General features: G+C 45.8%; 1 protein-coding gene across 4 annotated transcripts in view; it reads right to left on the bottom strand.

The window, feature by feature from the left end:
- LOC110493299 (acid-sensing ion channel 1) overlaps positions 1–27,612 on the bottom strand; it is a 459,369-nt gene that overhangs the window by 125,933 nt on the left and 305,824 nt on the right. For 3 of the 4 annotated variants that reach the window (XM_036950915.1, XM_036950917.1, XM_036950918.1), the window contains exon 1: positions 9,410–10,718. The exons of the other annotated variant lie outside the window; for it this stretch is intronic. In XM_036950915.1, the coding sequence (XP_036806810.1) occupies positions 9,410–10,015 (606 nt within the window). In that variant the 5' untranslated portion in view covers positions 10,016–10,718. Of the gene's footprint in view, positions 1–9,409; positions 10,719–27,612 lie in introns of those variants that run through there. 4 annotated transcript variants of the gene reach the window in all.

Below are 27,612 nucleotides of genomic sequence, written 5' to 3'. Positions count from 1 at the left end.
CATCCTCTTGTCGTTCCCTTACGCCAATAGTTTGTACATCTCAACTGTCAGTAGAAACCACATTTGTTTAAGCAAGTCAGCCGTATCAGCTATGTTTTTTTTTATTTAAAGGCAGTAAACGAGGCTGAATGAACTGTTTCGCTGCCAGACAAGGTTCCGCTGATAGCCAGGTGTAGGGGGTGTTGGGACTGCTGTCGGGACAGCTTTATGTATGCCCTAACAGTTTGTGGGCACCGTTTGTCACTGTTATAGTGTAATTAATGTATTGTTTAATGTTGTGTAGTGACTTTGCTGGCATGCATCCCACTTTTACATTTTTTTTTCACCATGCTAAAATCGCTAATGCTAATGATGTGTAGTAAAATGTTCAGGTTTCAGGGCCTCCCGGGTGGCGCAGCGGTCTAAGGCACTACATCACAGTGCTAGAGGCACCAGACTTTCAAATAGCTCTTTGTTGACTGTTGCTGGGTGTTATTGACCTCCTGTACCATGCCCAAAGATTTCTCCTGGCCCCTTACACTAAGTCTGAATTTGTCCTGCTCGGTGACCTAAACTGGGACATGCTTAAACCACCTGACCAAGTCCTAAAGTAACGGGACTCCCTAAATCTTTCTCAGATTGTTACCAATCCCACAACGTATGACTCCAAACACCCAGAAAAGGCTAATCTCCTCAATATTATATCCTCACAAATAATCCTGATAGGTATCAGTCTGGTGTTTTCTGTAATGACCTTAGTGATCACTGTTTTACAGCCTGTGTTCATAATGGCTGCTCAGTGAAAAGACCTGTCCTGATTTGTCAAAGACACTTGCTAAAAAACTTTAATGAGCAAGCCTGGCCTCTGTAAATTGGTATAGAATCAGCTTGATCCCCTCTGTCGAAGACGCTTGGACCTTCTTTTTTGATATTTTAAGTGGTAGTGTTAATTAGCCCCAAGAAGTCCTGGAGAATAAACCCTCCTCCTCACAGCTCCCCAATGTCCCTTAAAGTTGATGTGGTTTTTACTGACAAGGAGCACATGGCTGAGCTCTTTAATCACCACTTCATTAAGTCAGGATTCCTATTTGACTCAGCCATACATCCTTGCCCGTCCAACATCTCCTCAGCTCCCACCCCTTCTAATGCGACTATCCCCGATGCTTCTCCCTCTTTTTCTCCTGCCCCGCTACAAAGTTTCCGAGGTGCTAAACGAGCTCCTTAAACTTGACCCCAAAAACCATCTGGGTCAGGTCAGCCACGGTTCGTCCTTTATTTAAAGACTCAATCATGGACACTCTTACTGACAGTTGTGGCCGGTTTGCGTGATGTATTGTTGTCTCTACCTTCCTGCCCTTTGTGCTGTTGTCTGTGTCCAATAATGTTTGTACCAATGTTTTGGGCGGCTACTATGTTGTGCTGCTGCCATGTTGTTGTCATGTTGTGTTGCTACCATGCTGTGTTGTCATGTGTTGCTGCCTTGCTATGTTGTCGTCTTTATGTAGTGTTGTGTTGTCTCTCTTGTCGTGTTTTGTCCTATATTTTTATTTAATATATTTTTAATCCCAGTCCCCGTCCCCGCAGGAGGCCTTTTGCCTTCTGGTAGTCCGTCATTGTAAATAAGAACTTGCCTAGTTAAATAAAGGTTAAATAAATAGATCCGAGATCGACACCGGGCTGTGACACAGCCGGCCGCGACCGGAAGACCCATGAGGCGGTCCACGATTGGACGAAATTGGGGAGAAAAAGAGGTTTAAAAAAAAAGAAAACTACGTTCAGGTTTCAAAATGCTTCAAAATGCCTCATTACAAAGTGGTGCGTGACTGATGAAGCCCGCATGTGCTGTTTGAGATACTGTAGCAGCAGCTCTCTCACGCTGTCTGACAGATTTTACACTCAAAAGGTTTTTCATCTGTAGGCTGCGTGATAAATAAGATACATAACGAATATACTGTACACACATCCAATTTTTAATTCCACTAAAATAATGCTATTTCATCTATAGACCGATAAATGTACCGTGCATTCGGAAAAGTATTCAGACCCCTTGACTTTTTCCATATTTCGTTACGTTACTATCACGTTTCAGGTAAGACCCAAATGCAGACTGTGTTGAAGTAGCAATGTTTATTACAGAAACAGGGGCAGGCAAACGACAGGTCAAGGCAGGGGTTGATAATCCAGAGTAGTGGGGCAAAGGTACAGGTTCAGGGTCAGGGTCAGGGTCAGGGTCAGGGTCAGGCAGAGCAGTCAGGCAAGCGGGCTCAGAGTCAGGAGAGGCAAGTGTCAAAACCAGGAGGGCGAGAAAAAGAGAGACTGATAAAAGCAGGAGCTGAGAAAATGCTGGTTGACTTGACAAACAAGACGAACTGGCCACAGACGAACAGAGAACAGGGGTATGAGTACCCAGGGGATAATGGAGAAGGTGGGAGACACCTGGAGACAAGCACAAGGACAGGTGAAACAGATCAGGGCGTGGATTAAATTGTTGTTTTACCTTGTCAAACTACACACAATAACCCATAATGATGAAGCAAAAACAGATACAATACAAGCTTGGCACACCTGTATTTAAGGAGTTTCTTCCATTATTCTCTGCAGATCCTCTCAAGCTGTCAGGTTGGATGGGGAGCGTTGCTGCACATCTATTTTCAGGTCTCTCCAGAGATGTTCAATCGGGTTCAAGTCCGGGCTCTGGCTGGGCCACTCAAGGACATTCAGAGACTGTCCCAAAGCCACTGCAGTGTTGTCTTGGCTGTGTGCTTAGGGTTGTTGTCCTGTTGGAAGGTGAACCTTCAGCCCAGTTTGAGGTCCTGAGTGCTCTGGAGCATGTTTTCATCAAGGATCTCTCTGTACTTTGCTCCAATCATCTTTCCCTCGATCCTGACTAGTCTCCCTGCAGCTGAAAAACATGATAATGCCACCACCATGCTTAACCGTAGGGATGATGCCAGGTTTACTCCAGACATGACACTTGACAGTCAGTCCAAAGAGATTTTCATCAAACCAGAGAATCTTGTTTCTCATGGTCTAAGAGTCCTTTGGTGCCTTTTCAGAGGAGTGGCTTCCGCCTGACCACTCTACCACAAAGGCCTGATTGGTGGAATTCTGCAGAGATGGTTGTCCTTCTGGAAGGTTCTCCCATCTCCACAGAGGAACTCTGGAGCTCTGTCAGAGTGACCATCGGGTTCTTGGTCACCTCCCTGACCAAGGCCTTTTTTCCCAGATTTCTCAGTTTGGCCGGTCAGCCAGCTCTAGGAAGATTCTTGGCGGCTTCAAACTTCTTCCATTTAAGAATTATGGAAGCCGCTGTGTTCTTGGGGACCTTCAATGCTGCAGACATTTCTTGGTACCCTGTGTCTCGACACAATCCTCTCTCGGAGCTCTACGGATAATTCCTTCGACCTCATGGCTTGGTTTTTGCTCTGACATGCACTGTCAACTGTGGGACCGTATATAGACAGGTGTGTGCCTTTCCAAATCATGTCCAATCAATTGAATTTACCACAGGTGCATTCCAATCAAGTTGTAGAAACATTTCAAGGATGATCAATGGAAACCAGGTGCACCTGAGCTCAATTTTGAGTCTCATAGCAAAGGGTCTGAATATTTATGTTTTTTTTATTTTGCATAAATTTGTAAACATTTCTAAAAACCTGTTTTCACTTTGTCATTATGGGGTTTTGTGATGTCATTATGGGGTTTTGCGATGTCATTATGGGGTATTGTGATGTCATTATTAGGGTATTGCGTGTAGATTGATGAGGAAAAACATTAGTTTAATCCATTTTAGAATAAGTAACGTAACAAATGTGGAAAAGGGAAGGGAACTGAATACTTGGGGCGGCAGGTAGACTAGTGATTAGAAGCAGGTAGCCTAGTGATTAGAGGCAGGTAGACTAGTGATTAGAGGCAGGTAGCCTAGTGATTAGAGGCAGGTAGACTAGTGATTAGAGGCAGGTAGACTAGTGATTAGAGGCAGGTAGCCTAGTGATTAGAGGCAGGTAGACTAGTGATTAGAGGCAGGTAGACTAGTGATTAGAGGCAGGTAGATTAGTGATTAGAGGCAGGTAGCCTAGTGATTAGAGGCAGGTAGACTAGTGATTAGAGGCAGGTAGACTAGTGATTAGAGCGTTGGACTAGTAACTGAAAGGTTGCTAGATCAAATCCCTGAGCCGACAAGGTACAAATCTGTCATTCTGCCCCCTGAACAAGGCAGTTAACCCACTGTTCCTAGGCCGTCATTGTAAATTAGAATTTGTTCTGAACTGACTTGCCTAGTTAAAAAAAAATAAAGAACACTTTCGAATGCATTTCCATTATTTAGCATTTACATTTTTTTATTCTTCTCCTGGACAATTGGCCAGCGGCAATTTTATTTATCGTCTTGAAAAAATATATATTGGCCAAAAGATGGCTATAACCGGCTAATTTAAACCCCGCCCTGGACATACTCAGCTGCTACACTGGATGTACAAGGAATTTGACACAATGGTTGTGATACAATAGATTTGTTTGATGAGTTTTAAGTGCACAAAAAGGCTTATACAACCATTGTTGTTGTCAAATGTGTTATACATATGCAGTACAACCTGAGTGTGTAGTACAACCTGAGTATGCAGTATGCAGTACAACCTGAGTATGTAGTACAACCTGAGTATATAGTACAACCTGAGTATCCAGTACAACCTGAGTATGTAGTATGCAGTACAACCTGAGTATGTACAGTATGTAGTATGCAGTACAACCTGAGAATGTAGTGGAGCCCGAAACCACCTGAGAGGAACAAACGTCTACAGCGATATAGCGATCAGACAACAGCTTCGCCAGCTTGACAAAAGGTATATCACCTAAAACACTTACCTCATGGGATATCACCTACCGTGATAGGACTGCTCTGTTCATGGTGTAGTGGGAATTTAAGTGGTAATGTTGTAATAGCCGAAAGCGAAGAGATGCTGAAAAAGGGTTCTCTCTCTCTCTCTCTCTCTCTCTCTCTCTCTCTCTCGCTCTCTAGCTTGTTCTCTCTCCCTCTAGCATGCTCTCTCTCTCTCTCTCTCTCTCTCTCTCTCTCTCTCTCTCTCTCTCTAGCTTGTTCTCTCTCCCTCTAGCATGCTCTCTCTCTCTCTCGCTCTCTCTCTAGCTTTCTCTCTATACCTCTCGCTCTCTATATCTTTCTCTCTCTCTCTCCCTTACTCCCTCTCTCTCTCTTTCCCTTTCTCCCTCTAGCATGCTCTCTCTCTCTCTATCTCTCTCTCTCTCTCTCTCTCCCTTTCTCCCTCTAGTGTGCTCTCTCTCTAAATAAACATAAATATAGCTTGTATTTGCAATGGTGATTGTGTTCCACTGGTTTCCCTTTTCTTGTGCAACAGGTCACACATCTTGCTGCTGTGATGCACATTGTACTATTTCACCTAATAGATTTGTGAGTTTATCAAAATTGTATTTAAAAAAAAATATTTGTGGGTCTGTGTTGTCTGAGGGAAATATGTGTCTCTAATATTAAGAAGTGCAGCTCAGTTTCCACCTCATTTTGTGGACAGTGGGCACATAGCCTGTCCTCTATTGAGAGCCAGGTCTGCCTACGGCGGCCTTTCTCAATAGCAAGGCAATGCTCACTGAGTCTGTACATAGTCAAAGCTTTCCTTAAATTTGGGTCAGTCACAGTGGTCAGGTATTCTGCCACTGTGTACTCTCGGTTTAGGGCCAAATAACATTCCAGTTTGCTCAGTTTTTTGTTGTTGTTGATTCTTTCCAATGTGTCAAGTAATTATCTTTTTGTTTTCTCCTGATTTGGTTGGGTCTAATTGTGTTGCTGTCCTGGGCTCTGTGGGCTCTGTTTGTGTTTGTGAGCAGAGTCCCCGTACTAGATGGCAGAGGGGGGTCTCCCTCCAGGTTCATCTCTCTGTAGGTCAAGTATTTTTAGCCAGATACTAATTGGTGTGTCACATTGTATGTTCCTTTTGACGGCATAGAAGGCCCTTCTTGCCTTGTCTCTCAGATCGTTCACAGCTTTGTGGATGTTACCTGTGGCGCTGATGTTTAGGCCGTGGTAGGTATAGTTTTTTGTGTGCTCTAGGGCAACGGTGTCTAGATGGAATTTGTATTTGTGGTCCTGGAAACTGGACCTTTTTTGGAACACCATTATTTTGGAACACCATTATTTGTCTTACTGAGATTTACTGTCAGGGCCCAGGTCTGACTGAATCTGCGCAGAAGATCTAGGTGCTGCTGTAGGCCCTCCTTGGTTGGGGACAGAAACACCAGATCATCAGCAAACAGCAGACATTTGACTTCGGATTCTAGTAGGGTGAGGCCGGCTGCTGCAGACTTTTCTAGTGCCCTCACCAATTAATTGATATATATGTTGAAGAGGGTGGGGCTCAAGCTGCATCCCTGTCTCAACCCACGGCCCTGTGGAATGACATTTGAGTGTTTTTTTCGCTCTTGTTGTTTGTGTACATGGATTTTATAATGTCATATGTTTTTCCCCCAACACCACTTTCCATCCATTTGTATAGCAGGCCCTTATGCTAAATTGAGTCAAGAGCTTTTTTGAAGTCAACAAAGCATGAGAAGACTTTGACTTTGTTTTGGTTTGTTTGTTTGTCAAGGGTGTGCATACGTGGTCTGTCGTACAGTATTTTGGTAAAAACCCATTTGACATTTGCTCAGGACATTGTTTTGACTGAGGAAATGTAGGAGTCTGCTGTTAATGATAATGCAGAGGATTTTCCAAAGATGGCTGTCGACGCATATCCCACAGTAGTTATTGGGGTCGAATTTGTCTCCACTTTTTGTGAATTTGGGGTGATCAGACACTTCAAAAATATCGAGGAAGATCTGACGATGATGTTAAAGAGTTTAAGTACAGCCAATTGGAATTTATGGTCTGTATATTTCATTTAGGATACTCTCTCTGATGGTTTGGAACAGAGAATCAATGATTATGTCCCTAGGACAGGAAGGGCTGGGAGTAAAGTGTTAAAGTGAGGTGATTGATAGATAAGGGCTGAACCTAAAAGAGACAGAGGAACGTGGCAGTGTGAGTGGCAGTGAGTGGCAGTGTGAGTGTCCCTATTCATTCAACAACAGTCAATATCCTGGACCTGCTCTGTCTGTCTGTCTGTCTCTCTCTCCCTCTTTCTGTATCCCTCTTTCTCCCTCTTTCTCCCTATCTATGTCTGTCTCTCTGTCTCTCTCCCTCTTTCACTCTCTTGCTCGTTCTCTCTCTGTCTATCTTGTGTGTGCATGTGTGCGCAGGTGCGTACACACACGTGTGTGTGAGTGCATGACTTCCTGCCAGTCCTTAGTCTGTGATTAAAAAACAGGGTTCAGCCACTCACACCAACAGCTCTCTACAGCTCACTCTTTGAGGCCAAGTAGCACCTTGTTGACTCTCCAAACCAACCATTACATTTTCCCAAACTAGCATAGGGTTCCCATTTGTCTTAAAATGGGTCCCATTTGGTTAGTTACTAGTCTTACCGGCCACATTAATGGCTTTCAACTGTGGGAACAAACTAGTTAGTCAGAGAAAATGGACCCCAAATACAATATATATTTCTTTATCAGAGTTGAGTTGACATTAAAAATAAATGCAGTACATTTTAGGCTGACTAAGTACTTTCCGAACCATCTGTTAGTTGCATTATTTAGTTAAATGACCACATCCTATCCTGAGTCATCGTCGTGCTTCCCATCTAGCTTTCTTTTTAAATTAATATCTCACGTTGTGGATACCACTAAAACTAAAACCACATCCAATGGCTGGTTTTACAACCCTCAAACTGTGCTTTTAATCATAAAATGGAAACTAAACCGTTATGTTACTCCATAGTGAGTCTCTAGACGACTTCACTGGATGATAGATAGCAATTAATGGAACTGGAGATTGCCAATAGTGTTAATGCTGTACAAATCAATCAGCTGGGGGGGAGGAGAGAGAGAGAGAGAGAGAGAGAGAGAGAGAGAGAGAGAGAGAGAGAGAGAGAGAGAGAGAGAGAGAGAGAGAGAGAGAGAGAGAGAGAGAGAGAGAGAGAGAGAGAGAGAGAGAGAGAGAGAGAGAGAGAGAGAGAGAGAGAGAGAGAGAGAGAGAGAGAGAGAGAGAGAGAGAGAGAGAGAGAGAGAGAGAGAGAGAGAGAGAGAGAGAGAGAGAGAGAGAGAGAGAGAGAGAGAGAGAGAGAGAGAGAGAGAGAGAGAGAGAGAGAGAGAGAGAGAGAGAGAGAGAGAGAGAGAGAGAGAGAGAGAGAGAGAGAGAGAGAGAGAGAGAGAGAGAGAGAGAGAGAGAGAGAGAGAGAGAGAGAGAGAGAGAGAGAGAGAGAGAGAGAGAGAGAGAGAGAGAGAGAATTCATGAGCCATGATGCAGAGGTAAAGATGAATAAATCAAAAGCCTGATCTTCATTAGAGTCTACATTGGTACAGAGAGCTTTGGGTTTATGCTCACGAATTGATTCAGCATGTTGGAGGAGGCGTGCAGGTATGTGTGTCTGTGTTTTCAGCATTCCCTTGATTACAAATATGCTTACTGGTCCCAGATCTGTTTATGTTGTATAACCAATGGCTGTTGTCATGCCAACATGTTTAAGATCTGGGCCCAGTACCACAGTACATTAGTTAGTAATAGACATACAGATGTAGGGTCTTAATTTGATCACCCGGTTGCAGGATAACTTTTCTGCGATGCAGGAAATGTCAAATGTTTACTGTATTTGACGATTGAAACGGCTTCTGAAGTTTGTAATTTCCACTTTGAAATTTAAGACTTAATTCTCCGTTACGAAAAATGTATCAACCCCTACAAAAATGTCCATGAATTATAATCCACGTAATAATTTACATTTCCTGTTGCTGCAGGATTATGTGTGTGTGTGTGTGTGTGTGTGTGTGTGTGTGTGTCTGTGTGTGTCTGTGTGTGTCTGTGTGTGTCTGTGTGTGTTTGATCTGCCAGGGTAATCTGAGCCTATACTGCAAGACTGGGGCAAAAATTTGAGAAACTGACTTTTTTTGGAAAGGTGACATCCCAAGACACTGCCACGTTGAAAGTCAATGTTTGTCTATGGAGATTGCATGGCCGTGTGCTCGATTTTATACACCTGTCAGTAACGGGTGTGGCTGAAATAATCAATTTGAAGGAGTTTCCTTTCGTATATATAGAATAATCATATATTGTTGGGGGAAAAAAACACTATCTAAACTCGCAATAAAAAAATAAATACTTTGTTGGCTGATTACTAACAGTTTCTAATAAATTCCAAGCCCAGAACTCTTAAAAACATAACCAATAATTACGCTATAAGGTCATACAACATTGTTATGATCACCAAAATAGCAATAGGCTACAACGTGTTGCAGCAACACCACATGGCTCAAACAATAAAATAAACTATTATTTCAGATGTGAAACCATACGGTGTTTCCAGAGACTCACGGTGCTGAAGTTGCGTGGCCCGCACACCTCTCCCTGGAAGCGGCAGTAAAGCAGCATCTCCTCCATCTGGTGACCGAGGCGGTCCAGGAGCTGCAGCATGGACGGCTGAGACTCCAGGGGAGGAGGCAGAAAGTGGTTGAAGTCCAGGATCCGAGAGAGCGGTGACCACGGCGGTTCGTTGCTGCTGCTGCTGTCACGGTCTGTGAGCACGTCCCTGGCACCGGGGGACACTTGCCAGTTCCTCCCTAGAAGTCCTAACCATCTTCCCGCGCTGAATATGTCCGGTTTCTTCATGCGACGCGGTATGAGGAGGTTCTGGTTGCAGATGGTCACCGCGGGGAAAACGAGACGTTTGGCGTACACCATATGCGCCTTGGTGTGCACGGGCGAAGAGAGGAGGTACCGGACTCGGTTTGAGGACCAGGTGAATAGGAGAGCGACAGCTGTGAGGAAAGCCAGTAGCCAGGCGAGTCTCCGGGGGTAGGAGCCGCTCAGAAATACATGTCTCAGTCCATGGAAGGTAGTATGTTTCAAGAACAGCTTCCCTGCTTCCGCGAGAGAGTCTGGCGTTCTGCTGGCTTTCGCTACTGAATCGCACTGACACATATTTGGAGATACAGGTAGTGCGCCGGATCGAGACCGACCCGACAACCGCAGCTGGCATCAGTCCCGGTCCTGCATTCAGAGTGGAGTCAAAGCGCCAATTCAGACGGCTCTGTTTTCTGTCTATCAATTAGTTCTTGTTGGGAGAGCGATCCTATGAGCCCGTCAGAGCCCGTCAGAGCGTGCGCTCTCTTCTCCCTCATGCACTGAGTATTCTCTCTCTCTCTCTCTGGTTATAGGAGGTTGCCTGTGAGGGTAATCTGTCTTCTGTCACAATACAGGCAGAGAGAACGCTCCCTATTCATGGGGTAGGTTAGGTAAGTTGTTCAAGATGATTTAGAGTATCGTATCCTTCTAGCTGCAGAAGCACAGAACAGCTGCCGTTTAACCAACTCAGTCTAAATCCGGAGAAACAAAACGGTCATGAAAAATATGTAAACATTGCAAAGGAAACACAGAAACTATTTATCCGTATCCGTAATCCAACGAAAAATTATAAATAAACAATCAGCTAACCAAAACAAATCACATCAGACTCAATGAATGGCCTCTCTGTCCCTAACGCAATGTGTTGTTTCTTTTGCTTGGTTACATTTCCTTGTTTTACATCACCATCACCAAATAACTCTGGTGCATCTCTCTCTCTCTTTCTCCGTCTCTCTCTCTGTCACATCTCTCTCTCTCTCTCTCTCGGTCTCTGATGCATCTCTCTCTCTGTCGGTCTCTGGTGCATCTCTCTCTCTCTTTCTCCGTCTCTCTCTCTGTGACATCTCTCTCTCTCTCTCGGTCTCTGATGCATCTCTCTCTCTCTCTCTCTCGGTCTCTGGTGCATCTCTCTCTCTTTCTCCGTCTCTCTCTCTGTGACATCTCTCTCTCTCTCGCTCTCTCGGTCTCTGATGCATCTCTCTCTCTCTCGCATCTCTCTCTCTCGGTCTCTGGTGCATCTCTCTCTCTCGGTCTCTGGTGCATCTCTCTCTCTTTCTCCGTCTCTCTCTCTGTGACATCTCTCTCTCTCTCTCTCTCTCGGTCTCTGGTGCATCTCTCTCTCTCTCTCGCATCTCTCTCTCTCGGTCTCTGGTGCATCTCTCTCTCTCGGTCTCTGGTGCATCTCTCTCTCTCGGTCTCTGGTGCATCTCTCTCTCTCTTTCTCCGTCTCGCTCTCTGTCACATCTCTTTCTCTCTCTCTCGGTCTCTGATGCATCTCTCTCTCTGTCGGTCTCTGGTGCATCTCTCTCTCTCTCGGTCTCTGGTGCCTCTCTCTCTCGGTCTCTGGTGCATCTCTCTCTCTCTCGGTCTCTGGTGCATCTCTCTCTCTCGGTCTCTGGTACATCTCTCTCTCGGTCTCTGGTGCATCTCTCTCTCTCTCGGTCTCTGGTGCATCTCTCTCTTTCGGTCTCTGGTGCATCTCTCTCTCTCGGTCTCTGGTGCATCTCTCTCTCTCTCTCTCTCTCTCTCGGTCTCTGGTGCATCTCTCTCTCTCTCGGTCTCTGGTGCATCTCTCTCTCTCTCTCTTGGTCTCTGGTGCATCTCTTTCTCTGTCTCTCTCTCTTAGTCTCTAGTGCATCTCTCTCTCTCTCTCTCTTGGTCTTTGGTGCATCTCTCTCTCTCTCTCTCTCTGTCTCTGGTGCATCTCTCTCTCTCTCTCGGTCTCTGGTGCATCTCTCTCTCTCTCTCTCGGTCTCTGGTGCATCTCTCTCTCTCTCTCTCGGTCTCTGGTGCATCTCTCTCTCTCTCTCTCGGTCTCTGGTGCATCTCTCTCTCTCTCTCTCTCTCTCTCTCTCTCTCTCTCTCTCTCTCTCTCTCTCTCTCGGTCTCTGGTGCATCTCTCTCTCTCTCTCTCTCTCTCTCGGTCTCCCTCCTAGACTGCTCATACATACTGTTAATCTCCTGTCCTAGATGTGAGTTTAGTGCCTACAGTACATCTGTGATTGGTCTACAGTACAGTGGTGATTACTATACAGTAGAGTGGTCATTACCCATTCCTCTTTCTTTTCCAGACCATCCCTCTTAACCTTCCTCCCCCCATTCCCCCTTCCTCCCCCCATTCTTCCTTCCTCCCCCATTCCCCCTTCCTCCCCCCATTCCCCCTTCCTCCCCCCATTCCTCCTTCATTCCCCTATTCCCCCCCATTCCTCCTTCATTCCCCATTCCCCCTTCCTCCCCCATTACTCCTTCATTCCCCATTCCCCCCCACCCCCCATTCCCCCTTCCTCCCCCATTCCTCCTTCATTCCCCTATTCCCTCCCATTCCTCCTTCATTCCTCATTCCCCCTTCCTCCCCCCATTACTCCTTCATTCCCCCTTTACTCCTTCATTCCTCATTCCCCCTTCCTCCCCCCATTACTCCTTCATTCCCCCTTTACTCCTTCATTCCCCATTCCCCCCCACCCCCCATTCCCCCTTCCTCCCCCATTCCTCCTTCATTCCCCTATTCCCCCCATTACTCCTTCCTCCCCCCATTCCTCCCCCCATTCCCCCTTCCTCCCCCATTACTCCTTCATTCCCCATTCCCCCCCACCCCCCATTACTCCTTCATTCCCCCTGTTCTCCCTCATTCCCCATTCCCCCTCCATCCCTCCCCCCATTCCTCCAGGCCTTCATTCCTTCTTCCCAAAGCTAGGCCCACCTTCGTCTACGCGTCACTACAAACATACATTTTTCACTTCCAAAGGATGCATTTCTTTTTCTTATTGTATGTCTATTGTACTCCAGCTGGTGAACTTTACTCTATAGGCCTAAAACACCTTTAATCTTCACATCGCTGGACTCAGGGTGATACAAAATTAAGGTATCCTAGTGGTTAGAGCTCTCTATCTCTAGTGGATAGAGTGTAGAGGCGGCAGGTATCCTAGTGGTTAGACCTCTCTATCTCTAGTGGATAGAGTGTAGAGGCGGCAGGTATCCTAGTGGTTAGACCTCTCTATCTCTAGTGGATAGAGTGTAGAGGCGGCAGGTATCCTAGTGGTTAGAGCTCTCTATCTCTAGTGGATAGAGTGTAGAGGCGGCAGGTATCCTAGCGGTTAGAGCTCTCTATCTCTAGTGGATAGAGTGTAGAGGCGGCAGGTATCCTAGTGGTTAGACCTCTCTATCTCTAGTGGATAGAGTGTAGAGGCGGCAGGTATCCTAGTGGTTAGAGCTCTCTATCTCTAGTGGATAGAGTGTAGAGGCGGCAGGTATCCTAGCGGTTAGAGCTCTCTATCTCTAGTGGATAGAGTGTAGAGGCGGCAGGTATCCTAGTGGTTAGAGCTCTCTATCTCTAGTGGATAGAGTGTAGAGGCGGCAGGTATCCTAGTGGTTAGAGCTCTCTATCTCTAGTGGATAGAGTGTAGAGGCGGCAGGTATCCTAGTGGTTAGACCTCTCTATCTCTAGTGGATAGAGTGTAGAGGCGGCAGGTATCCTAGTGGTTAGAGCTCTCTATCTCTAGTGGATAGAGTGTAGAGGCGGCAGGTATCCTAGTGGTTAGAGCTCTCTATCTCTAGTGGATAGAGTGTAGAGGCGGCAGGTATCCTAGTGGTTAGAGCTCTCTATCTCTAGTGGATAGAGTGTAGAGGCGGCAGGTATCCTAGTGGTTAGACCTCTCTATCTCTACTGGATAGAGTGTAGAGGCGGCAGGTGTCCTAGTGGTTAGAGCTCTCTATCTCTAGTGGATAGAGTGTAGAGGCTGCAGGTATCCTAGTGGTTAGAGCGGCAGGTAGCCTAGTGGTTAGAGAGGCAGGTAGTCTAGTGGTTAGAGAGGCAGGTAGCCTGGCGATTAGAGGAGGCAAGTAGTCTAGTGGTTAGAGCGACAGGTATTCTAGTGGTTAGAGGAGGCAGGTAGCCTAGTGGTTAGAGGAGGCAGGTAGCCTAGTGGTTAGAGGAGGCAGGTAGTCTGGCGGTTAGAGGAGGCAGGTAGTCTAGTCGTTAGAGGAGGCAGGTAGTCTAGTGGTTAGAGAGGCAGGTAGCCTAGTGGTTAGAGCAGTGGTTAGAGGAGGCAGGTAGTATAGTGGTTAGAGAGGCAGGTAGCCTGGCGGTTAGAGGAGGCAGGTAGTCTAGTGGTTAGAGGAGGCAGGTAGTCTAGTGGTTAGAGCGACAGGTAGTCTAGTGGTTAGAGGAGGCAGGTAGCCTAGTGCTTAGAGGAGGCAGGTAGTCTAGTGGTTAGAGAGGCAGGTAGTCTAGTGGTTAGAGGAGGCAGGTAGCCTAGCGGATAGAGAAGGCAGGTAGTCTAGTAGTTAGAGAGTCATCTAGTCTAGTGGTTAGAGAAGGCAGGTAGTCTAGTGGTTAGAGGAGGCAGGTAGTCTAGTGGTTAGAGGAGGCAGGTAGTCTAGTGGATAGAGACGCAGGTAGCCTAGCGGTTAGAGAGGCAGGTAGCCTAGTGGTTAGAGTGTAGAGGCGGCAGGTAGCCTAGTCGTCAGAGTGTAGAGGCGGCAGGTATACTAGTGGTTAGAGTGTAGACGCGGCAGGTAGCCTAGTGGTTAGAGTGTAGAGGAGGCAGGTAGCGTAGCGGTTAGAGGAGGCAGGTAGCCTAGCGGTTAGAGGAGGCAGGTAGCCTAGTGGATAGAGGAGGCAGGTAGCCTAGTGGTTAGAGCGGCAGGTAGCCTAGTGGTTAGAGCGGCAGGTAGCCTAGTGGTTAGAGGAGGCAGGTGGCCTAGTGGATAGAGGAGGCAGGTAGCCTAGTGGTTAGAGAGGCAGGTAGTCTAGTGGTTAGAGGAGGCAGGTAGCCTAGCGGATAGAGGAGGCAGGTAGTCTAGTAGTTAGAGAGGCAGGTAGTCTAGTGGTTAGAGGAGGCAGGTAGTCTAGTGGTTAGAGGAGGCAGGTAGTCTAGTGGTTAGAGGAGGCAGGTAGTCTAGTGGTTAGAGGAGGCAGGTAGTCTAGTGGTTAGAGAGGCAGGTAGCCTAGCGGTTAGAGAGGCAGGTAAGCTAGTGGTTAGAGCTCTCTATTTCTAGTGGATAGAGTGTAGAGGCGGCAGGTAGCCTAGTGGTTAGAGGAGGCAGGTAGTCTAGTGGTTAGAGGAGGCAGGTAGCCTAGTGGTTAGAGGAGGCAGGTAGTCTAGTGGTCAGAGTGTAGAGGCGGCAGGTAGCCTAGTGGTTAGAGGAGGCAGGTAGCCTAGCGGATAGAGGAGGCAGGTAGTCTAGTGGTTAGAGGAGGCAGGTAGTCTAGTGGTTAGAGGAGGCAGGTAGTCTAGTGGTTAGAGAGGCAGGTATTCTAGTGGTTAGAGGAGGCAGGGAGTCTAGTGGTCAGAGCGACAGGTAGCCTAGCGGTCAGAGCGACAGGTAGCCTAGCGGTTAGAGGAGGCAGGTAGCCTAGCGGTCAGAGCGATAGGTAGCCTAGCGGTTAGAGCGTCAGGTAGCCTAGCGGTCAGAGCGACAGGTAGCCTAGCGGTTAGAGGAGGCAGGTAGCCTAGCGGTCAGAGCGACAGGTAGACTAGCGGTTAGAGGAGGCAGGTAGCCTAGCGGTCAGAGCGACAGGTAGCCTAGCGGTCAGAGAGACAGATAGCCTAGCGGTCAGAGCGACAGGTAACCTAGCGGTTAGAGCGGCAGGTAGCCTAGCGGTCAGAGCGACAGGTAGTCTAGTGGTTAGAGCTCTCTATCTCTAGTGGTTAGAGTGTAGAGGCGGCAGGTAGCCTAGTGGTTAGAGGAGGCAGGTAGTCTAGTGGTTAGAGGAGGCAGGTAGCCTAGTGGTTAGAGGAGGCAGGTAGCCTAGCGGTCAGAGCGACAGGTAGCCTAGCGGTTAGAGGAGGCAGGTAGCCTAGCGGTCAGAGCGACAGGTAGACTAGCGGTTAGAGGAGGCAGGTAGCCTAGCGGTCAGAGCGACAGGTAGCCTAGCGGTCAGAGAGACAGGTAGCCTAGCGGTCAGAGCGACAGGTAACCTAGCGGTTAGAGCGGCAGGTAGCCTAGCGGTCAGAGCGACAGGTAGCCTAGCGGTTAGAGCGGCAGGTAGTCTAGTGGTTAGAGCTCTCTATCTCTAGTGGTTAGAGTGTAGAGGCGGCAGGTAGCCTAGTGGTTAGAGGAGGCAGGTAGTCTAGTGGTTAGAGGAGGCAGGTAGCCTAGTGGTTAGAGGAGGCAGGTAGTCTAGTGGTCAGAGTGTAGAGGCGGCAGGTAGCCTAGTGGTTAGAGGAGGCAGGTAGCCTAGCGGATAGAGGAGGCAGGTAGTCTAGTGGTTAGAGGAGGCAGGTAGTCTAGTGGTTAGAGAGGCAGGTATTCTAGTGGTTAGAGGAGGCAGGGAGTCTAGTGGTCAGAGCGACAGGTAGCCTAGCGGTCAGAGCGACAGGTAGCCTAGCGGTTAGAGGAGGCAGGTAGCCTAGCGGTCAGAGCGATAGGTAGCCTAGCGGTTAGAGCGTCAGGTAGCCTAGCGGTCAGAGCGACAGGTAGCCTAGCGGTTAGAGGAGGCAGGTAGCCTAGCGGTCAGAGCGACAGGTAGCCTAGCGGTTAGAGGAGGCAGGTAGCCTAGCGGTCAGAGCGACAGGTAGCCTAGCGGTCAGAGAGACAGGTAGCCTAGCGGTCAGAGCGACAGGTAGCCTATCGGTTAGAGCGACAGGTAGCCTAGCGGTTAGAGCGGCAGGTAGCCTAGCGGTCAGAGCGGCAGGTAGCCTAGCGGTCAGAGAGACAGGTAGCCTAGCGGTCAGAGCGTTGGGCCAGTAACCGAAAGGTTGCTAAATCGAATCCCAGAGATGACAAGGTATAAATCTGTCATTCTGCCCCTGAACAAGGCAGTTAACCCACCGTCATTGAGATTTCAAAAGGCTTTATCTATTCCTTATTTACCAAGTCTTTCCCTCTATCTAGCCAACTCTAACTTTTAGAAACATGAAGAGCCCTGCATTGTGCTGGTAGGTATGTCTGTTGCTAAGTGGTTATTGACAGGAATTTTTAATTCCATCACAGTGAATTAACATAAAAATAAACACTGGCTATGACCTCTCAGGAACAGGAATATATTATTGGTACAGAATAAGGTAGGTGTTGTTCCTGTTTCTAAATTCTAAATTTAGGAGTGAAAGACAGTGAGTGAGTGAGTGAGAGTGAGAGAGTGAGAGAGAGAGTGAGAGAGTGAGAGTGAGAGAGTGAGAGTGAGAGAGTGAGAGTGAGAGAGTGAGAGAGAGAGTGAGAGTGAGAGTGAGTGAGTGAGTGAGTGAGTGAGTGAGTGAGAGAGAGAGAGAGAGAGAGAGAGAGAGAGAGAGACACAGAGAGAGAGAGAGAGAGAGAGAGAGAGAGAGACAGAGAGAGAGAGAGAGAGAGAGAGAGAGAGAGAGACATGAATTTGAGCCTTGGTAATTAAAGTATGGGTATTACAATGACAAGAGAGCTTCAAGTGTTTTGGTGCTACACCAGCAGACTGGTCCCAGTACTCACCATGGCCTGTAACTGCACGATGGGAGGAGACAAGGGGAGGAATAATACAGAATAAGGTAGGCGTTGTTCCTGTTTCTAAATATACGAGTGAAAGACTTGGGGACACGTGTATCCAAACTGTTTCTTGATGATCCACATCCACCACTACATTAGTGTTACTACACTCCCCTGTTAGGTCACGTGTTGGGGGCACGGAGTCCGACTGATTGAGGTTTTTTTTTTGTTTTTTGTTTTTTGTTAAACCCCATCTCATCTGTCTGATAAGAAAGTGTTTTTGACGATAGCAGTTACTTTTATTACCTGTTGTTTTTTAAAAAAAAAGTACATTATTTTATTTTTATTGTTTCTTTTATCTTTTCTTATAAAAATCACTTTTTACGAGGGAGAGGCCCGAGATCCCATAGCGCAGTTCCACAACATTTTATCTCTCTATCAGACATCAAATTCACCAAAGTGGTCTTCCTTTTTAATGGACCTAAGAGTCCTTCCGCTTCCCCTGGTGTCACTAAAGGTTTATGTGATCCGAGACTTGCTTTGCACAATCTGAAGCGCACATCACCAGACCTGGGTTCAAATAGTATTTGAAATAATTTCAAATATTTAATCTGGGCTTGATTGAGCTTGACTGGCTTAATGGAACCAATAGAATAGTTGCAAAAGTGCAAACCCCGACCATCTGGCAGTTTAGGCAGGCTAAAGCAAACGCTCAAAGTATTTGACGAATTTCAAATGGTATTTGAATCCAGGTCTGGCCATCATAGAGACATTCAGCTGACATTTGTGCTCTGGGACATTGGCTGGTAACGGTGAGGAAGTTGGTTCGTGCTTGGATGAATGTTCATTGTGAAGTGTTTAAAATCAAGATGGATGCCAGTTGGGCTTAAACTAAACAGGTCATGTATTTCTGACTGTGTGTGTGTGTGTCGGTGTGTTGGTGTGTGTGTGTGTGTTGGTGTGTGTGTGTGTGTAGAAAGTCTGTGACCCTTACAAAGGTCTTCTGGCATTGCTGGAGAATGTGAGGCATTCTCAGACTAAATCTTCAATATTTGCCATGTCCTGTGCAATTTGCTGGCAGCTATATGTGTTTATGTGTATGTGTGTGTGTGTGTGTTTATGTGTGTGTAAACATGCGAGTGTATACTTCATTCACTAAAGTCAATCTCTCTTCTCTGTTTGCTCTAGCAGGTCAATGCTCTCTTAAAGAAGGTCTGTGTTTTTTCTGTGAATTACTCATTTCAAAATGACAAGCAATAATCATCTGGACTGAAGGAGTGTTTTTGCATTGAATGTAAAAATGAAAACCCTATATTTTCAAGATTTGTAACCCATAAATCGGTAACTGCTTGGTTTAATCAAGCAATGACTCATGTACAATATTGTGTATCATCTAGGGACTTGAGTCCCAAATTGCAACATATTCCCTGTCTAGTGCACTACCTTTGTCCATAGCCCTATGGCTCTGCTTAAACGTAGTGTACTAAATAGGGAATAGGGTTGCCATTTTGGGACAGGAGTCAGATGACATAAAGAACATAATGGATCTACTTTTTTTTTTTTTACAGGATTTAATTTCCCTCGTATATATTCAAACCTCCGTGTCTCTCCTCTCATAACGCTCTCATCCTTCAGCTCATCAGCACCAGACACATCTGAGACAAACACAGTGTGTGTGTGTGTGTGTGTGTGTGTGTGTGTGTGTGTGTGTTTGTGCTCTATGCTTAAAAAAAATATCTAGTAGCCAGAAGGATAATGATGCACATGACAACAGAGAGACATGATCCCAGTCACCAGATAAACATAGCCTGTGTCCCAAATGGAACATAGAGCTCTGGTCAAATAGAGAACGGGGGCCATTTGCCAGACAGACAGACAGGCAGGCAGGCAGGCAGGCAGGCAGACAGACAGACAGACAGACAGACAGACAGACAGACAGACAGACAGACAGACAGACAGACAGACAGACAGACAGACAGAAAGAAAGACAGACAGACAGACAGACAGACAGACAGACAGACAGACAGACAGACAGACAGACAGACAGACAGACAGACAGACAGACAGACAGACAGACAGACAGACAGACAGACAGACAGACAGACAGACAGACAGACAGGCAGGCAGACAGACAGACAGACAGACAGACAGACAGACAGACAGACAGACAGACAGACAGACAGACAGACAGACAGACAGACAGACAGACAGACAGACAGACAGACAGACAGACAGACAGACAGACAGACAGACAGACAGACAGACAGACAGACAGACAGACAGACAGACAGACAGACAGACAGACAGACAGACAGACAGACAGACAGACAGACAGACAGACAGACAGACAGACAGACAGACAGACAGACAGACACAACAACTAGCAAATACACACAAATCTAAAGGGGTGAATGAGAATATGTACATATAAGTATATGGATGAGCGATGGCCGTGCGGCATAGGCAAGGTGCAATAGATGGTATAAAATACAGCATATACAGTTGAAATCAGAAGTTTACATACACTTAGGTTGGAGTCATTAAAACTCATTCTTCAACCACTCCACAAATGTATTGTTTACAAACTATAGTTTTGGCAAGTCGGGTTAGGACATCTACTTTGTGCATGACACAAGTCATTTTTCCAACAATTGTTTACAGACATATTATTTAACTTATAATTCAAAATGGCGCCGGAGAAGATGGCCGCCGTTTTTACGATCTCATAATCAATTGTGCAACAACAACAACAAGCAGGACTCAAACGATATTCTCCAAACACCCCACAGGTCAGACATCCCAATTATTCTCAAAAGGAAGCGACGCAGAGGACGAAGAGCCGGATGCCTCGTCCGGATGCTCAGAAGACAACTAGGAAAGCTGCCGTTGCACGTTGGCGAGTAATATTGACGATAATCATTGGACAATAAACTAGACGAGGTAAGATCACGAATATCCTACCAACGGGACATCAAAAACTGTAATATCCTATGTTTCACGGAATCGTGGCTGAATGACGACATGGATATTCAGCTAGCGGGATACACGCTGCACCGGCAGGATAGAACAGCACACTCTGGTAAGACGAGGGGGGGCGGTCTGTGCATATTTGTAAACAACAGCTGGTGCACGAAATCTAAGGAAGTAGAGTATATTGTGATAAACTGCAGGCCACACTACTTGCCTAGAGAGTTCTCAGCTATTCTTTTCGTGGCTGTTTATTTACCACCACAGACAGATGCTGGCACTAAGACCGCACTCAGTCAGCTGTATAAGGAAATAAGCCAACAGGAAACCACTCACCCAGAGGCGGCGCTCCTAGTGGCCATAGACTTTAATGCAGGGAAACTTAAATCAGTTCTACCAAATTTCTATCAACACGTTAAATGTGCAACCAGAGGGCAAAAAATTCTAGATCACCTGTACTCCACACACAGAGACGCGAACAAAGCTCTCCCTCGCCCTCCATTTGGCAAATCCGACCACAACTCTATCCTCCTGATTCCTTCTTACAAGTAAAAAAATGAAAGCAGGAAGCACCAGTGACTCAGTCTACAAAAAAATGGTCAGATGAAGCAGATGCTAAACTACAGGACTGTTTTCCAGCACAGACTGGAACGTGTTCCGGGATTCTTCCGATGGCATTGAGGAGTACACCACATCAGTCACTGGCTTTATCAATAAGTGCATTCAGGACGTCATCCCCACAGTGACTGTACGTACATACCCCAACCAGAAGCCATGGATTACAGGCAACATTCGCACTGAGCTAAAGGGTAGAGCTGCCACTTTCAAGGTGTGGGACTCTAACCCGGAAGCATACAAGACTTCAGAGGGTAGTGCGTACGGCCCAGTACATCACTGGGGCAAATCTGCCTGCCATCCAGGACCTCTACACCAGGCGGTGTCAGAGGAAGGCCCTAAAAATTGTCAAAGACCCCAGCCACCCTAGTCATAGACTGTTCTCTCTGCTACCGCATGGCAAACTGTACCGGAGTGCCAAGTCTTGGACAAAAAGGTTACTACACACACACACACACACACACACACACACACACACACACACACACACACACACACACACACACACCTTTTTTCCCTGCACCATTGGTTAGAGCCTGTAAGTAAGCATTTCACTGTAAAGTCTACCTACAACTGTGGTATTCAGCATTTCACTGTAAAGTCTACCTACAACTGTGGTATTCAGCATTTCATTGTAAAGTCTACCTACAACTGTGGTATTCGGCGCACGTGACAAATAAACTTTGATTTGATTTGAAAATGACTTAAGGACAACAAAGTCAAGGTACTGGAGTGGCCATCACAAAGCCCTGACCTTTGTGGCGTAGCAGTCAGACGTCTTTGTCTTTGTCTTGTCTCGTCCCCTTCTTCGGATTATTTTTTATATTTTTACTAAACGTCAACTTCAAAATATTCTCCTGCAACCCGTCTCACCAAATGTGGATCTGTTTTTTCCTAAAGTATTTATATTTACCTCCGTACTGGAATACCTCAACTGAAGCTATCTACCTAACTAGCTACCAGCTACCAGCTGTCAGTCAGCTAATCACTGCTAGCGGTCATCAGCTAACCTTTAGCTCGGAAAGCTCTCGCCAGTTCGTACAACATATTTCAAACCAGAGCATACCGGACCTATTTTTCTCTCCATATCCCCGGATTCCTACTGCAAACTCCGAACCCTTTCATCTGGCTCATGGCAGCTAGCTAACCGCAACCCGGGTTGACTACTCCTGGCTAACATTTCTGTCCCAGAGCAAGCACCAACTAGCCTGTGGCTAGCCCATGCTAGACCCATCTCCCGGCTAGGGCTACAGGGCTACTCCTGAAGCCCTCTCCTCGGCTACAATATCTGGACTGCCGGTACGGGGCACGGAACCCCGCCGGTCCTTCACGACTGGAATACCGACATAATCTGCATGACGATCCCAACAGACCCCTCAGGCGCGACGTCGCCTGAAGGCCCATTCTGCTAACCACGGCCTGCTAGCTATCTATAGCATATTGGACTGTTAGCTGATCCACTGGCCAGTTTCCTGGACCACTATACCCATTTTGCCAATTGGACTTGGACCTCTCTGCTACTTGGAACCCTACTAACTCTTCGTACCTTTACACGGCATGCCATAATTTGGGCTTAATAAAAAAAAAGTATTACGCATTCCTGCGTCTGTCTCCCGAATCAATCATACCAATGTGACAATCAGTGAATTGAACAATGTACTGTACTGGAACAAGTAGAAGGACACACCCACATTGGAGTCTATAAATGTTCCAATCTATCAGGGAATGGGTAGTAGTGGAAGAAGTGGGAGAAGGGCACGCACTCCCACAGACCTAGGCTATACCATGAAGAGAAGAGAGGTGGACAACAGCAGAGTAACTCTGCTAAGTGCTATTCTTAAGTGCTACTTCTTTATCGTACAGTAGCTGAGAGAAAGGCCATTTACCAGCACACAGTGCATTGCCTAGTCAGGTTAAAATACCATACTTTGACAAGGCTATAAGTGCAGTACAATCAGTAAAATGGACGGCACCACTTTCTATACAGCTAGTAAAATGTGATGTGGCATACAGGCTAATCAAACATGTCCCTGGCCACACAGTTGGAATCAGATCTAATCAAAATCAAATGTTATTCGTCACATGCTTCGTAAACAACAGGTGTAAACTAGCACCACTAATTACATGTGTAAACTAGCACCACTAATTACAGGTGTAAACTAGCACCACTAATTACAGGTGTAAACTAGCACCACTAATTACAGGTGTAAACTAACACCACTAATTACAGGTGTAAACTAGCACCACTAATTACAGGTGTAAACTAGCACCACTAATTACAGGTGTAAACTAGCACCACTAATTATAGGTGTAAACTAGCACCACTAATTACAGGTGTAAACTAGCACCACTAATTAATTACATGTGTAAACTAGCACCACTAATTACAGGTGTAAACTAGCACCATTAATTACAGGTGTAAACTAGCACCACTAATGACAGGTGTAAACTAGCACCACTAATTACAGGTGTAAACTAGCACCACTAATTACAGATGTAAACTAGCACCACTAATTACATGTGTAAACTAGCACCACTAATTACAGGTGTAAACTAGCACCACTAATTACAGATGTAAACTAGCACCACTAATTACAGGTGTAAACTAGCACCACTAATTACAGGTGTAAACTAGCACCAATAATTACAGGTGTAAACTAGCACCACTAATTACAGGTGTAAACTAGCACCACTAATTACAGGTGTAAACTAGCACCACTAATTACAGGTGTAAACTAGCACCACTAATTTCACCCACAGTGGAATAGATGAAATACTTAACTCAGGTGGATAGATTCATGTTTGGTCTCTGACACTTTGCCCCGTTTTAGTTACGTATAGCATGGTCAGGTCCGGTATTTGTGAAAACAACAAGCACTTCAGCAAATGACATGAACAGGAAGTGAAGAGAGATTCTGAGTGACAGACTGTCTGCCATATAGACATGACCTCTCTGTAGTTTATCTGAGAACAGGTGACAGGAAGTGAGGAGAATTTCTGAGTGACTGACTGTCTGTCACATAGAAATGACTTCTCTGTAGGTTATCTGAGAACAGGTTACTATTACAAATCTCTGGGGGTGAGAGGGTCTGGGGCTGACACTTTTCTCTCTCTCTCTCTCTCTCTCTGTCTCTGTCTTTCTCTCTCTCTCTCTCTCTCTCCCTCTCTCTCTCTCTCTCTCCCTCTCTCTCTCTCTCTCTCTCTCTCTCTCTCTCTTTCTCTCTCTCTCTAAGTACATTCTCTCTGTCAGGACACCTCCCTTTCTTTCTCTCTCCCTTTCAATTCAATTTAAGGGCTTTATTGGCATGGAAATTGATGTTTACATTTCCAAAGCAAGTGTAATAAATAATAAACAATAAAAAAATAACAGTAAACATTACACTCACAAAATTTCCAAAAGAATAAAGACATTTCAAATGTTATATTATGTATATATACAGTGTTGTAACGATGTGGAAATAGTTAAGGCACGAAAGGTCTTAGTTCACTACTCCCTCTCTGTTGTCTCTAGCTTAGTTCACTACTCTCTCTCTCTCTCTCTCTCTCTCTGGTGTCTCTAGCTTAGTTCATTACACTCTCTCTGTTGTCTCTAGCTTAGTTCATTACTCTCTCTCTGTTGTCTCTAGCTTAGTTCACTACTCTCTCTCTCTCTCTCTCTCTCTCTGGTGTCTCTAGCTTAGTTCATTACTCTCTCTCTCTGTTGTCTCTAGCTTAGTTCACTACTCTCTCTCTCTCTCTCTCTCTTTGTTGTCTAGCTTTGTTCACTATTCTCTCTCTCTCTCTCTCTCTGGTGTCTCTAGCTTAGTTCACTACTCTCTATCTCTCTCTCTCTCTCTGGTGTCTAGCATAGTTCACTACTCTCTCTCTCTTTCTCTCTCTGTTGTCTCGAGCTTAGTTCACTACTCTCTCTCTCTCTCTCTCTCTTTCTCTCTCTCTCTGGTGTCTTTGGCTTAGTTCACTACTCTCTCTCTCTCTCTCTGGTGTCTCTAGCTTAGTTCATTACTCTCTCTCTCTGTTGTCTCTAGCTTAGTTCACTACTCTCTCTCTCTCTCTCTCTCTGGTGTCTCTAGCTTAGTTCACTACTCCCTCTCTCTCTGTTGTCTCTAGCTTAGTTCACTACTCTCTCTCTCTCTCTGGTGTCTCTAGCTTAGTTCACTACTCTCTCTCTCTCTCTCTGCTGTCTCTAGCTTAGTTCACTACTCTCTCTCTCTCTCTGGTGTTTCTAGCTTAGTTCACTACTCTCTCTCTCTCTCTCTCTCTCTGGTGTCTCTAGCTTAGTTCACTACTCTCTCTCTCTCTCTCTGCTGTTGTAACAATGTACAAATGGTTAAGGAAAATAAATAAGCATAAATATGGGTTGTATTTACAATGGTGTTTGTTCTTCACTGATTGCCCTTTTCTTGTGGCAACAGGTCACAAATCCTGCTGCTGTGATGGCACACTGTGGAATTTCACCCAGTAGATATGGGAGTTTATCAAAATTGGGTTTGTTTTCGAATTCTATGTGGATCTGTGTAATCTGAGGGAAATATGTGTCTCTAATATGGTCATACATTGGACAGGAGGTTAGGAAGTGCAGTTCAGTTTCCACCTCATTTTGTGGGCAGTGTACACATAGCCTATCTTCTCTTGAGAGCCATGTCTGCCTACGGCAGCTTTTCTCAATAGCAAGGCTATGCTCACTGAGTCTGGACATAGTCAATGCTTTCCTTAAGTTTGGGTCAGTAACAGTGGTCAGGTATTCTGCCACTGTGTACTCTCTGTGTAGGGCCAAATAGCATTCTAGTTTGCTCTGTTTTTTGTTATCTCTTTCCAATGTGTCAAGTAATTATCTTTTTGTTTTCTCATGATTTGATTGATTTGATTTGTGCTGCTGTCCTGGGGCTCTGTGGGGTGTGCTTGTGTTTGTGAACAGAGCCCCAGGACCAGCTTGCTTAGGGGACTCTTCTCCAGGTTCATCTCTCTGTAGGTGATGGCTTTGTTATGGAAGGTTTGGGAATCGCTTCCTTTTAGGTGGTTGTAGAATTTAATGGCACTTTTCCAGATTTTGATAATTAGTGGGTATCGGCCTAATTCTGCTCTGCATGCATTATTTGGTGTTCTACGTTGTACACGGAGGATATTTTTGCAGAATTCTGCATGCCGAGTCTCAATTTGGTGTTTGTCCCATTTTGTGAAATCTTGGTTGGTGAGCGGACCCCAGACCTCACAACCATAAAGGGCAATGGGCTCTATGACTGATTCAAGTATTTTTAGCCAGATCCTAATTGGTACAGCGGGGCAAAAAAGTATTTAGTCAGCCACCAATTGTGCAAGTTCTCCCACTTAAAAAAATTAGAGAGGCCTGTAATTTTCATCATAGGTACACTTCAACTATGATAGACAAAATTAGGAAAAAAATTCCAGAAAATCACATGTAGGATTTTTAATGAATTTATTTGCAAATTATGGTGGAAAATAAGTATTTGGTCAATAACAAAAGTTTATCTCAATGCTTTGTTATACACCCTTTGTTGGCAATGACAGAGGTCAAACGTTTTCTGTAAGTTTTATTTTGGCCCATTCCTCCATGCAGATCTCCTCTAGAGCAGTGATGTTTTGGGGCTGTTGCTGGGCAACACGGACTTTCAACTCCCTCCAAAGATTTTCTATGGGGTTGAGATCTGGAGACTGGCTAGGCCACTCCAGGACCTTGAAATGCTTCTTACGAAGCCACTCCTTAGTTGCCCGTGTGGTGTGTTTGGGATCATTGTCATGCTGAAAGACCCAGCCATGTTTCATCTTCAATGCCCTTGCTGATGGAAGGAGGTTTTCACTCAAAATCTCACGATACATGGCCCCATTCATTCTTTCCTTTACACGGATCAGTCGTCCTGGTCCCTTTGCAGAAAAACAGCCCCAAAGCATGATGTTTCCACCCCATGCTTCGCAGTAGGTATGGTGTTCTTTGGATGCAACTCAGCATTCTTTGTCCCCCAAGCACGACGAGTTGAGTTTTTACCAAAAAGTTATATTTTGGTTTCATCTGACCATATGACATTCTCACAATCTTCTTCTGGATCATCCAAATGCTCTCTAGCAAACTTCAGACGGGCCTGGACATGTACTGGCTTAAGCTGGGGGACACGTCTGGGACTGCAGGATTTGAGTCCCTGGCGGCGTGGTGTGTTACTGATGGTAGGCTTTGTTACTTTGGTCCCAGCTCTCTGCAGGTAATTCACTAGGTCCCCCCGTGTGGTTCTGGGATTTTTGCTCACCGTTCTTGTGGTCATTTTGACCCCACGGGGTGAGATCTTGCGTGGAGCCCCAGATTGAGGGAGATTATCAGTGGTCTTGTATGTCTTCCATTTCCTAATAATTGCTCCCACAGTTGATTTCTTCAAACCAAGCTGCTTACCTATTGCAGATTCAGTCTTCCCAGCCTGGTGCAGTTCTACAACAATTTTGTTTCTGGTGTCCTTTGACAGCTCTTTGGTCTTGGCCATAGTGGAGTTTGGAGTGTGACTGTTTGAGGTTGTGGACAGGTGTCTTTTATACTGATAACAAGTTTAAACAGGTGCCATTAATACAGGTAACGAGTGGAGGACAGAGGAGCCTCTTAAAGAAGTTACAGGTCTGTGAGAGCCAGAAATCTTGTTTGTTTGTAGGTGACCAAATACGTATTTTCCACCATAATTTGCAAATAAATTCATTAT

This window comes from Oncorhynchus mykiss, chromosome 17 (genome assembly GCF_013265735.2).
Source record: "Oncorhynchus mykiss isolate Arlee chromosome 17, USDA_OmykA_1.1, whole genome shotgun sequence".
NCBI classification, from domain to species: Eukaryota; Metazoa; Chordata; class Actinopteri; order Salmoniformes; family Salmonidae; genus Oncorhynchus; species Oncorhynchus mykiss.
The sequence above is the reverse complement of the archived record's forward strand: the minus strand, read 5'-3'. Positions and strand labels throughout refer to the sequence as shown.